Source organism: Hyla sarda, chromosome 3, assembly GCF_029499605.1.
Source record: "Hyla sarda isolate aHylSar1 chromosome 3, aHylSar1.hap1, whole genome shotgun sequence".
In the NCBI taxonomy this organism is placed as follows: domain Eukaryota; kingdom Metazoa; phylum Chordata; class Amphibia; order Anura; family Hylidae; genus Hyla; species Hyla sarda.
Genome location: NC_079191.1, coordinates 433,363,252 through 433,377,494, shown reverse-complemented (window position 1 = coordinate 433,377,494; position 14,243 = coordinate 433,363,252). Strand labels below are relative to the sequence as shown.

At 44.2% G+C, this 14,243-nt stretch overlaps 1 protein-coding gene across 2 annotated transcripts in view; it reads right to left on the bottom strand.

The window, feature by feature from the left end:
- GALNT14 (polypeptide N-acetylgalactosaminyltransferase 14) overlaps positions 1-14,243 on the bottom strand; it is a 524,060-nt gene that overhangs the window by 29,181 nt on the left and 480,636 nt on the right. For both annotated transcript variants that reach the window (XM_056568538.1, XM_056568539.1), the window contains 3 exons: positions 11,825-11,917; positions 2,900-2,983; positions 458-602 (listed from right to left, as the gene is read on the bottom strand). In XM_056568538.1, coding sequence (XP_056424513.1) covers positions 458-602; positions 2,900-2,983; positions 11,825-11,917 — 322 coding nt within the window. The remainder of the gene's footprint in view (positions 1-457; positions 603-2,899; positions 2,984-11,824; positions 11,918-14,243) is intronic.

Sequence of the window (14,243 nt, the reverse complement as noted above, 5' to 3'; positions counted from 1 at the left end):
TGCGTCATTGATATAATATATATATATATATATATATATATATATATATATATATATATATCATGGAGTGTCTATATTACTCTTTTATATTAATCAATTACCAAACTACCAATAAACCTGCATATTATTTTTAATTATTTTATAATTATTATTATTTTATTATATTGCAAAAGTTACCTCTATCACTACTTCATAGAGCTCATATCTGGGAAAACAGTCGGGCCCAGATATGGTGAATTTCATTGTTTTTGGATATTTTTGGCAATTCATAATTCATAATTGAGTTACGATATTATTATTTTATCTTCTGACAAAATGGAGGCCAAAGGGAGACGATTCCTCTTACATATTAGGCCCTAGAGTCGAAGAAAAATCCAGAAATGGGGATACCCCTCTAATAACATTCCCAAATAGTGTGCATGGCACTTGATGTTTTAGACCAGAGTCGTTGACCTACCTGAGATTTTTCTTCCACTCCTTTAAGGCTGCTACAAGGTACTAGGTTTAGAGTAGGTGCATCCTGTCCCCCCGTCTTCTGGGACTCGATGCATCGCTGTCTCTGTCGGATTATTCCTGATTTGGACAAGGATTCCACCGGGATTCTGTAAGACAAATAAACAACGTCATCAATGGTCCCATCATTCTGCTAAGAATCAGAAAGGTCACGTTCACACCCGTTATACATAAAAGTAATTGGGAGTAATGGAAACACCATAGCACTCCAGACTCCACTACTCCGAATAAAGGGGTACTCCACCTCTAGACATCTTATCCCCTATGCAAAGAATAGGGGATAAGATGTCTGATCGTGGGGGTCCCGCCGCTGGGACCCCGTGATCTCTGTGCAGCACCCGGCGTTCGTTTAGAACGCTTGGAGGTGGGCGGGATTGTGATGTCATGACCACGCCCCTCTTGACGTCACATCATGTCCCCTCAATGCAAGTCTATGTGAGGGGAGTGGCAGCCGCCACACCCCCTCCCATAGATTTGCATTGAGGGGGCGTGACATGACGTCATGAGTTTTGTGGCCGTGACGTCACAACCCCCCCCGCCACCTGCTTCAAGCGTTCAGAACAAAATGGGGCAGAGGAGTACCCCTTTAACGCACAACCAGTATTTTTCACTATAAATGTCAGAGAGGAATACCCCTTTAAAGCGAATCTGTTACGTACGTATTCACTAATAATATGGCGGCACTATTCAATAGATCATAACAAACGTATTCCTGTCATACCTTTGTGACTAGTGTCTGTGTTTGTATTAAGCTAAAAAATGCTGTTTTATAGGCTGTACAAGTGTCACAGAGGTGTGGCCTAAGGTCTCCAGTGCCCTAGTCCTCTGTACACCATAACTCCTCCCTCCTGCAGCTTGACAGCCAGAATGACAGCAGCGAGACAGATCTGATCTTATCTTTCTGGAGGCGCATGCGTAGTGAGCATTACCAGTGAGGCTGCAGCTACTATAGCTGAAAGTGCATGTGGCATCACATTGGCTTGGCTTGGGTTAATGCTGAGCTCCGTGAAGTGATGTCGCATGCGCAGTGAGCTATTAAAGCCGAGGTCTCACTATTACGGCGCAAGCGCTAACAGAGAGGCAGTATCAGGTTTGTCTTTCTGCTGCCATTCTGGCTGTACATGCGCAGTGAGTGTTGCCAATGAGGCACCAGCTTCAATAGCTCACTACGCATGCGCCCTCACATTACATTGCCGGGCTCGGGTTTAAACTGAGCTCTGCGTTCTTAGCCATGTGATGTAATGTCCCCTTTGCAGTGAACTATTGAAGCCATCAGATCTGTCTCTATGCTGTCATTCTAGCTGCAAATGCATGGGAGTGTTACCAGTGAGAACCCAGCTTAAAGAGCTCACAGCGCATGCGCCGTCACATCACATTGCTGAGGTCAGTTTTAAGCTGGACTCAGCAATGTGATGTGACTGTACTTGCACTGTGAGCTATAAGCTGCAACCTCATTGTGCTAGTGCCACAAGACAGGGTGAGATCTGTTTCGCCAATGTCATTCTGGCTGCGCATGCGCGGTGCGTTACCAGCAAGGCCCAACTTCAATAGCTCTTTATGCAAGTGCCGCTATGTGATGTGACAGCGCATACGCAGGTATTCACCTAGCTTGGGCCATTGTAAGCTATATGTCCGTCAGGCTGCAGAAGGGTGGAGATACAATGCAGAGAGGCTTTATGGCCCTAGAGCACAGTGGACCCTAGGCCACGCCCCTGTGGCACTAGAACAGTCCAATAAACAGCTTTTTTTTGCAAGATAAAGTCTCGGACACTAGTTAGGCATGAATACTTCTATTATAAACTAGTTCATCGGCCAATTTGTACATGTCAGATTTGCTTTATATGCCGCTTCCTACTGCCTATTAGATTCTACGTAAGGGGCGGAGCTAATAAATACCATAGCTGCTGAATTGTTCAGTAGACATAAACTGCTCCTATACTGTATTAGCATGGTGGCGCTATAATGCTGTTGTTCACTCCAGGCAAATCTGCACTACTGGTACCCCACCTAGTGAAGATGCCCCTGAATATACAATATCTGTATGATAGCCATGACCAGGGGCGTTGCTGGGGGGTGGGCTAACGGGGCTGTAGCCCCGGGTCTCGGGCCCATAGCTCCGGGTCTTTGGCTACCGCTGTTTTTATTTCTATTGCCACTGCTGCTTTAAGCGGGTGTGGTTAGGGCGTGTCTGAGGGTGTGGTTAGGGGGGCGTGGCTGGGTTATGGGCTCTAGCCCTGGGTCTTTTGGAGACCTGGTAACGCCCCTGGTCATGACAGTTGTTGTTATTCTGTATATTTGTTCTACGCCATAATAAAGGCGGAGGAGCTTCATCAGAAATCTGCCGCCAAATCTAAAAATCAATGTGGATTTAATGAAAGGAACTTACTGGAGTTCTGGATAAACATTCTCCAAATACCACTTAAACGGTCGGCATTTTAAGCTCCTTCGCAGCGACAATCTCTTCTGGATGCTGCGGACGGAAAAGAAAACTCATTAATCTAATGGTAATTCAGTACAGGACGTCTGAGAACACCCAAGGAATATAGAGCGGACATGGAGAGCGACACTTCATACGTATCCTGCTCCAACCTCGAGTCATCGTAACGTATTCTGTCCTCCAGTCACAGCCAAAGCTCGGTGCAGAATTCGGCTTGTTACTTTTTAACATATCTGTGACCCAAAACCTTAGCTCTATCTGGGTAGCCAGCACTTAAAGGGGTACTCTGCTACCCCAGCGTTCAGTACATTTTGTTCCGAACTCTTAGAGCGGGCGGCGGGGGTCATGGTGTCATAGCCACGCCCCCTCAATGCAAGTCTATGAGAGGGGCATGGCGGCTGCCATGCCCCTCTCATAGACTTGCATTGAAGGGGCGTGGAGTGACATCATGAGAGGCGTGGTCATGACATCACGACCCCCGCCGCCCGCTCTAAGAGTTCAGAACAAAATGAGTAACTTACTCATATAGTGTCATCACAAATTGTACTGGCTTCAGCATTTTTTTGCTTGACATGCCCCTAACAGGAAATTGTGTACTTCTCGTATTGTGTGTGTGGTGTTGTCTCAGAAGCTCCCCTCCTTTTCCCTCTCTCCTGACAAGAAGTTGTGTAGTCCTCTCACGGTCAGTGTGGTGTTGTCTCAGAAGCTCCCCTCCTTTTCCCTCTCTCCTGACAAGAAGTTGTGTAGTCCTCTCATTGTCAGTGTGGTGTTGTCTCAGCAACTCCTCTCCTTTTCCCTCTCTCCTGACAGGAAGTTGTGTAGTCCTCTCATTGTCAGTGTGATGTTGTCTAATCGGCTCCTTGGCCACTCCCTCTTTCCTGAAAGGAAAAAGAAACTGAAAAGAAAAAAAGGGGGCGCTCCCTTGTGTAGTATATCAATTGGTGTGCAACCCTCCACCACACCACAGTGATATACTGACCTTGAAGGGTTGTGTAAGTGGTAAACACAACTCTAATGTAGGCAACAGATGGTAAAACAATATGGCTGCACTCCGACCCAAGCAGATAGACAGTAGAGGGATAGAAGCCAACAAACAAAAATTGGTCTTGGAGGCGCTGCTCAGTAGTGGGGCAATTATGACCACAGACAAGCATGGTAAAACATATTTTTATTCTGTACAACTTGGACGATGCGTTTCGGCACTATCCCGTGCCTTCCTCAGGTCCACCCCAGATAACTAATAGAGCAAGCCAGGGTACTGGTGTGATGATCCTGCCGGGATGTCGTACTGCCGAGGTCTGCACAGCATCCTGGTAGGATCATCATACCAGTACCCCAGCTTGATCTATTAGTTATCTGGGGGTAAACCTGGTCAACCTGAGGCACGGGCGCGGGATAGTGCCGAAACGTGTCGTCCAAATTGTACAGAATGAAAATATATGTTGTCCCCTGCTCATAATTGTCCCACTACTGAGCAGCGCCTCCACGACCACTTTTTGTTTGTTGCTTCTATCCCGCTTTCCTGACAGGAAGTTGTCTAGTCCTCTCATTGTCAGTGTGATGTTGTCTCAGAAGCTCCCCAACTCTTTTCTCTCAATGGATCATCCTCTGCTGTCTCAGAAGGCTGAATCTGGTCTCTAAGTTTAGGCCTCATCCCCTGAGTGATGTCACACAATTTAAATACACAGAGAGGAAATTAGATTTGGAAACAGGGCCTGTGTTTCCAGCTGACTGTCAATCAAGCAGGGTGGGAGGGGAAGTGAGGAGTCATTCCAGCCCTCAGCACTTCAGGGGGTTTGGGAACGCCTCTTTGACACTTGGCACCAAAGAACAAATCATTTTTCTACATTATGGAAGCTCAGACAGATACATGGTACCAGGTGCCTCCTTGTCTTAACAACATCTAATAGTGTCAGCAGTTTGGAACAGGAATTGCAGCTGAGAGATTCCCTTCAATACTATTTGGATTTTTTGGGACAAATAGGGGAAAAAAAAAGGAAAAATTATATTAGGAACTGTCCAGAGCAGGAGAGGTTTTCTATGGGGATTTGCTTCTAATCTGAACAGTTCCTGACACGGACAGTGGTGTCAGCAGAGAGCACTGTGGTCAGACTGGAAAGAACTACACAACTTCCTGTGGAGCATACAGCAGCTGATACAGAAGTACTGGAAGGATTACCGTATTTTTCGCCATATAAGACGCACTTTTTCTTCCCCAAAGCTGGGGGGGAAGTTGGTGCGTCTTATAAGGTGAATACACACCTATCCCTGCGGCCATCAACTGCCGGGATCCGCGGCTAATACAGGACATCACCGATCTCGGTGATGCCCTGTATTAACCCTTCAGACACGGCGATCAAAGCTGACTGCCGCGTCTGAAGCGAAAGTGACACTAACCCGGCTGCTCAGTCGGGCTGTTCGGGACCGCCGTGGTGAAGTCGCGGCGTCCCGAACAGCTTACAGGACACCGGGAGGGACCTTACCTGCCTCCTCGGTGTCTGCTCCGGGATCCCCTGCATGGCCGGCGCTCTCCTTCGTCGTCATCACTTCGTCGCGCACGCCGTCCCGTCATCCAATAGGAGCGGTGTGCGTAGCGACGTGATGACGGCGATGGAGAGCGCGGATCCCGGGGAAGAAGACGTCCGGAGCGTCGAGGACACCACAAGGACGCGCCGACAGCGATGGAGCGACATTCAGGGCAGCGGTTACAGGTCCGGAGCGGCGGGGACACGTAAGTATTACCTCCTATCCAGTGGTCTTCAACCTGCAGACCACCAGATGTTGCAAAACTACGACTCCCAGCATGCCCGGACAGCCAACGGCTGTCCGGGCATGCTGGGGGTTGTAGTTTTGCAACATCTGGAGGTCCGCAGGTTGAAGATCACTGTTGGGTTCAGAATCTTTTTTTTCTAGATTTTTGCACCTTTAAAATTGGGTGCGTCTTATATGCCGGTGCGTCCTATAGGGCGAAAAATACGGTAAGATTTTTTAATAGAAGTAATTTACAAATCTGTATAACTTTCTGGCACCAGTTGATTTGAAAACATTTGTTTTCCACTTGTTTCCGCTGGAGTTCCCCTTTAAATAGGACGTATACCGATAGACGGGATCCTGATGGACTAAATGCTTTACCAGCAGCCGCCTGACACCAGCAGGATGATACACTCATGGTGAGAGGAGCGCTGCTCTTGTAGATTTCGGAGCAGGTAAATAAAGCCGCAATCATAGTTGTCGCGGTGAAATTAAGTTTGTTTGCTGATTGTTATCAAGGTAATTGACTTGTGATGAAAAAATACGGGAATGCGTCGAGCGCTACATGTTACTCAGAAGACAACTTAATTGGGAAAAATGCATAATAATATTACTACAGCGAAATGTAACGGAGCCTCCAGGGGACGCCAACAGCCCGTCCTGAATTATGTATTTATTGCCGGCATGTATTTTAATTAAAAACTATTCAGATTGCTAAAAGCGGAGCGGATGGGGGAATCGGGAGTCACTTGTACCGGGAAGAATACATCTGAGACGGCAAACAATTAAATGGGAGATGAAGTCTTATTTTTAGTAAATTAAAGAATATTTACTGAGAACAGAGACACGTGTCGTATCATCAGGGTTTATTCTATAAATAGATAACAATTGTGTGTAATTTTGCCAATATTGGAATAGAAAAAGCAAAGATGGAGTAAACTGTGTAGTTTGCCCAGGGCCGGTTGTGCCTATAGGCAAAATAGGCAGCTGCCTAGAGCGCCCTCTTGATGGGGGCGCCGTTCTATTAGCTGCAATATAGTTAGCCGAATCACATCTGAAGCAGTGTTACGCCGAGCGCTCCGGGTTCCCGCTCCTCCCCGGAGCGCTCGCTACACTCTCGCTCCCGCAGCGCCCCGGTCAGATCCACTGACCGGGTGCGCTGCGATACCGCCTCCAGCCGGGATGCGATTCGCGATGCGGGTGGCGCCCGCTCGCGATGCGCACCCCGGCTCCCGTACCTGACTCGCTCTCCGTCGGTCCTGTCCCGGCGCGCGCGGCCCCGCTCCCTAGGGCGCGCGCGCGCTGGGTCTCTGCGATTTAAAGGGCCACTGCGCCGCTGATTGGCGCAGTGGTTCTAATCAGTGTGTTCACCTGTGCACTCCCTATGTATACCTCACTTCCCCTGCACTCCCTCGCCGGATCTTGTTGCCATTGTGCCAGTGAAAGCGTTTCCTTGTGTGTTCCTAGCCTGTGTTCCAGACCTCCTGCCGTTGCCCCTGACTACGATCCTTGCTGCCTGCCCCGACCTTCTGCTACGTCCGACCTTGCTTCTGTCTACTCCCTTGTACCTCGCCTATCTTCAGCAGTCAGAGAGGTTGAGCCGTTGCTAGTGGATACGACCTGGTCACTACCGCCGCAGCAAGACCATCCCGCTTTGCGGCGGGCTCTGGTGAATACCAGTAGTGACTTAGAACCGGTCCACTAGCACGGTCCACGCCAATTCCTCTCTGGCACAGAGGATCCACCTCCTGCCAGCCGGCATCGTGACAAGCAGCTACCCATCAAGTAAAACCCCACCACGCTACCCCCACCTGTACTTTAATGATCAGCATTTTTCAGCCTGCGAGGCAGACAGGGGCATCAATAAGGTCAGATCCGTCCAACATTGCACTCACCTCCATATATCGGTAGGAGCTTTCGCCTAGGGTGGCAAAAATCCTTGCACCAGGCCTGACTTTGCCAATTCTATTAGGGCTGAGTTCTGTGGTTTATTCTGTGCTATGACGGTCAGAGATAATCGCCAAGATTTTTCAATGTAATTTTTGACATTGCTGTTTAAACAGGTAAAATATATTTAAAAAAAAATAATAATATATATATATTAAAAAAACTGTGTCCCCTTTTAAAACTACCAAACTATAATTTCAGAATATAACTTGACACTACGGAGTTGGAAAGGGTGCAGAGACGCGCGACTAAACTAATATGGGGCATGGAACATCTTAGCTATGAGGAGCGATTAAAGGAGTTACAATTGTTTAGTCTTGAGAAGAGACGTTTAAGGGGGGATATGATAAACGTATATAAGTATATTAATGGCCCATACAAAAAATATGGAGAAAAACTGTTCCAGGTTAAACCCCCCCAAAGGAAGAGGGGGCACTCCCTCCGTCTGGAGAAGAAAAGGTTTAGTCTAAAGGGGCGGCACGCCTTCTTTACCGTGAGGACTGTGAATTTATGGAACGGTCTACCTCAGGAACTGGTCACAGCAGGAACAATTAACAGCTTTAAAACAGGGTTAGATACATTCCTGGAACAAAATAACATTAATGCTTATGCAGAATTATAAAACTACATCCCTTTCCCTTATCCCCTTACACCCTTCCCTTCAATTCCCTGGTTGGACTTGATGGACATATGTCTTTTTTCAACCATACTAACTATGTAACTATGTAACTTCTGTTTTTATGTTATTTTGATCTTTGACCTTCGAAAGGCAATGAAAATAAAAGGAAAGAATACAGAATGTGAACCCGGCTACATGAACTGTATGTTTACTATTTATCGGGTATGTATATTTTTACAGTGATTTAATTTTATTGCTCCCAGTGCATCAAAATAATAATAAAAAATACTTAAAAATAAAATCTCCAAGCATTTTTGGGTTACATCACTTCCACACACTGTAAAGAAACCCAGACTGGAGTAGCCATAAAACACAGATCCCAGACCTTCTAAATAAATAAGCACCCTAGGCTAGAACCCTAAAAAATACAGATCACAGCCCACCAAAATAAATATAGGCAAGACCAAAGCTCCTAATCTACAATAGATGTCAGACTATCCCCAAAACACAGAGCCCCACACTAGACTATGCTTAAATGACAGGCCCCAGATCACATCAGCCCAATACAGAGCACAGACCAGACTATCCCCAAAATACAAACCTTAGAGAAGACTATCCCTAAAATACTAACCCCATAAATGACTATCCCCAAAATAAAGGCATCAGATCAGTCTATTCCCAAAATACAGACCTCAGACCAGACTATCCCCAAATCACAGACCCCCAGACTAGACAATGCTTAAAATGCAGGCCTCAGACCAGATTGTCGCCATTATACAGAGCCCAGACCAGGCTATCCTCAAAATACAAACCCTAGAGCAGACTATCCCCAAAATACGGACCCTAGAACAGACTATCCCCAAAATACAGACTCTAGAGCATACTATACTTTAAATAAAGAACTTAGACCAGGCTATCCCCAAAATACAGGTCCCCAACCAGACTACGCACAGAATAGAGACCCTAAACTAGACTATTCTCAAAAAAAGAACCCAGACCAGACTATCCCCAAAATACAGACCTCAGACTAGACTATACCAAAATCACAGGCCCCCAGACTACACAATGCTTAAAATGCAGGCCCCAGACCAGATTATCCCCAAAATACAGAACCCAGACCAGATTATCCCCATAATACAGAGCCCAGACCAGACTATCCCCAAAACACGGACCCTAGAGCAAACTATTCCAAAATACAGGCACACACCAAACTATTCCCCAAATAAAGACCATAAAACAAACTATCCTTATAAAAAAAAAAAAGAACCCAGAGGAGACGAATCCCCAAAATACAGACCCCAAACTAGACTATACTTTAAATAAAGAACCCAGACCAGGCTATCCCCAAAATACAGGTCCCCAACCAGACTATGCACAGAATAGAGACCCTAAACTAGACTATTCTCAAAAAAAGAACCCAAACCAGACTATCCCCAAAACACAGACCCAAAGGCAGACTGTCCTTGAAATAAACAACGCAGTCCAGGCTATCACCAAAATACAGATTCCCAACCAGACTATGAACAGAATACAGTCCCCGAACAAGACTATGCTCAAAAAAATTAACCCAAACCAGACTTTTCCCAAACTACAGGCTCCAGAGCAGACTATGCCTAAAAAAGTAACCACATAAATGACTATCCCGAAATTAGACCCTAGAAAAGACTATCCTTAAAGGGGTACTCCACTGCTCAGCGTTTGGAATAAACTGACAGCTGTCACACCCCCTCCCATAGACTTGCTATGACATTACAAGCTCCCAGCTCCAGCGTTCGGAACAGTTTGTTCCAAACACTGAGCAGCGGAGTACCCCTTTACAGTAAAGATGTCAGATCAGGCTATCCTCAAAATAAAGACCCCAGACGAGACAATCCCCAAAATACAGACCCCAGATAAAACTACACCCAAAATACAGGTCCCAGACTAGTTACACAGATCCTCACCTTGTCCCAATTCAGGCACTGCCACAAACATAGTTTTGATGATGGGTCCAGATACAGGACACTGTCTGCGACTGGGAGTGCCAAGGAGCAGGGGGAGAGGTGAGTGTACACTATTCTAAGGAGTCAGTGCCTGGTAGGGAGGAGGAGCACTGGGAGAGATGAGTATACACTATTCTAATGAGTCCGTGCCTGGTAGTGAGGTGGAGCACTGGGAGAGGTAAGTATACACTATTCTAAGGAGTCGGTGCTTGGTAGTGAGGTGGAGCACTGGGAGAGGTGAGTATACACTATTCTAAGGAGTCGGTGCTTGGTAGTGAGGTGGAGCACTGGGAGAGGTGAGTATACCCTATTCTAAGGAGTCGGTCCCTGGTAGTGAGAAGGAACAAGGGAAGAGGTGAGTGTACACTATTCTAAGGAGTCGGTGCCTGGTAGTGAGAAGGAACACGGGAAGAAGTGAGTATACAATATTCTAAGGAGTTGGTGCCTGGTAGTGAGGTGGAGCACTGGGAGAGGTGAGTATACAATATTCTAAGGAGTTTGTGCCTGGTAGTAAGGAGGAGCACTGGGAGAGGTGAGTATACAATATTCTAAGGAGTCAGTGCCTGGTAGTGAGGAGGAGCATGGGAAGAGGTGAGTATAAACTATTCTAAGGAGTTGGTGCCTGGTAGTAAAGAGGAGCACTGGGAGAGGTGAGTACACACTATTCTAAGGAGTTGGTGCCTGGTAGTAAAGAGGAGCACTGGGAGAGGTGAGTATACACTATTCTAAGGAGTTGGTGCCTGGTAGTAAAGAGGAACACTGGGAGAGGTGAGTATACACTATTCTAAGGAGTCAGTGCCTGGTAGTGAGGAGGAGCACTGGGATAGGTGAGTATACACTATTCAAAGGAGTCGGTGCCTGGTAGTGAGGATGAGCATGGGAAGAGGTGAGTATACACTATTCTAAGGAGTCAGTGCCTGGTAGTGAGGAGAAGCACTGGGAGAGGTGAGTACACACTAGTCTAAGGAGTCGGTGCCTGGTAGTGAGGAGGAGCACTGGGAGAGGTGAGTATACACGGTTGGTGCCTGTGGACATCCCCTTTTTCTGGTAGTCTCCTGTACAATCTGGTGAGCATTGGTTGGTAGTGCAGCTCACCAAACAGGGGCCCATCTATGGTAAGGACACCCCTGGCATTCTCAGGTATAATATGGTCACATATAATAAAAGCTGGTAAGGATGTGTAATACTCAGCGCCGCTGTAATTCACAGATAATTCGGCTCTCTGCCGGTTTTATAGGTCGGCCATTCTGCCGTATATTATTACCTGTGAGCGAACTACACAATTAAATTGTATAATGTGGTAAAAGTGAGACGTTTGTCTCCAGGCCGGCCCGGCACATCCTCCACCGCCGCTGAGCGTACGGAGCCGCGTCTCGCAGGCAGATAACATACAGTTATGCGCCGCGGGTTGTGTAGTGGGTATAAAATGGAATAATGGTGTAAATCACAGCGGTATAATGCAGCTCAAAGTTTCCATACAGCTCAATATCTCCATGAATACACATTACGAGGCTGAGTTTTTTTCAGTTTTTTTTCTTTCCCATTTCTATTCAATACTCTGGAGGAGAGACGTACTCGCCGTATGGTCTTCCTTGAGCAGCCGGCCTTGCTGCATAGTAATGGTTTTTGTATTCATCCATCCATACTTCAGCTGTGCGCTTGGTGTTCCTGAAGGGTGACAGGGAAAAGCAAGAAGAAGTTATTGGGTTGTGTTCACCGGGTGTTTGCTTTTCTGCAGATAGCGATGTGTGCGCAGGTGGAAACATTTCTAGAAAAATATCCTTCCCCTCCGCTTCAGCATTGCCATATGTTCTGGAAGGATTCACAGGCAGATTAATGAACATTATATCTTAAAGGGCAATGTCAGTCATGGTACACAACTACTATAATACTGCCCCCTATGTACAAGAATATAACTACTATAATACTGCTCCTATATACAAGAATATAACTACTATAATACTGCTCCTATATACAAGAATATAACTACTATAATACTGTCTCCTATATACAAGAATATAACTACTATAATACTGCCTCCTATATACAAGAATATAACTACTATAATACTGTCTCCTATATACAAGAATATAACTACTATAATACTGCCCCTATATACAAGAATATAACTACTATAATACTGCCTCCTATACACAGGAATATAACTACTATAATACTGTCCCTATATACAAGAATATAACTACTATAATACTGCCTCCTATAGACAGGAATATAACTACTATAATACTGTCCCTATATACAAGAATAAAACTACTATAATACTGCTCCTATATACAAGAATACAACTACTATAATACTGCTCCTATATACAAGAATATAACTACTATAATACTGCTCCTATATACAAGAATATAACTACTATAATACTGCCCCTATATACAAGAATATAACTGCTATAATACTGCTCCTATATACAAAAATATAACTACTATAATACTGCTCCTATATACAAGAATATAACTACTATAATACTGCCCCCTATGTACAAGAATAAAACTACTATAATACTGCTCCTATATACAAGAATATAACTACTATAATACTGCTCCTATATACAAGAATATAACTACTATAATACTACCCCCTATGTACAAGAATAAAACTACTATAATACTGCCCCCCTATACAAGAATATAACTACTATAATACTGCTCCTATATACAAGAATATAACTACTATAATACTGCTCCTATATACAAGAATATAACTACTATAATACTGCTCCTATATACAAGAATATAACTACTATAATACTGTCCCTATATACAAGAATATAACTACTATAATACTGCTCCTATATACAAGAATGTAACTACTATAATACTGCTCCTATATACAAGAATATAACTACTATAATACTGCTCCTATATACAAGAATATAACTACTATAATACTGCTCCTATATACAAGAATATAACTACTATAATACTGCTCCTATATACAAGAATATAACTACTATAATACTGCTCCTATATACAAGAATATAACTACTATAATACTGCTCCTATATACAAGAATATAACTACTATAATACTGCTCCTATATACAAGAATATAACTACTATAATATTGCTCCTATATACAAGAATATAACTACTATAATACTGCTCCTATATACAAGAATATAACTACTATAATACTGCTCCTATATACAAGAATATAACTACTATAATACTGCTCCTATATACAAGAATATAACTACTATAATACTGCTCCTATATACAAGAATATAACTACTATAATACTGCTCCTATATACAAGAATATAACTACTATAATACTGCTCCTATATACAAGAATATAACTACTATAATACTGCTCCTATATACAAGAATATAACTACTATAATACTGCTCCTATATACAAGAATATAACTACTATAATACTGCTCCCTATATACAAGAATATAACTACTATAATACTGCTCCTATATACAAGAATATAACTACTATAATACTGCCTCCTATATACAAGAATATATCTACTATAATACTGCCTCCTATATACAAGAATATAACTACTATAATACTGTCCCTATATACAAGAATATAACTACTATAATACTGCCTCCTATATACAAGAATATAACTACTATAATACTGCTCCTATATACAAGAATATAACTACTATAATACTGCTCCTATATACAAGAATATAACTACTATAATACTGCTCCGATGTGTTAGTCGTGCTCTATGATGGGGGTTATACTCCTGTCAGGTCTCATTTTTCCGCAGCATATGTTGAGCAGTGCAGCACGCTCAGGAGATCTATGTAGAATTATGGGAGCAGGAATGTAAATGAGGATTTCTTCATTACACATGCACCTGCTGTTTGCTTCTCAGAAATTAATTATCAGTGGATGCAGTAAAGCTGCAGAACGCCGGCTCTGCTGTGTCACACTAACACCTGTCTACTTTACCATTAATAATGTGTGATCCCTATGCTAGCTCTCACCGCAGGGAGCCCCGGACA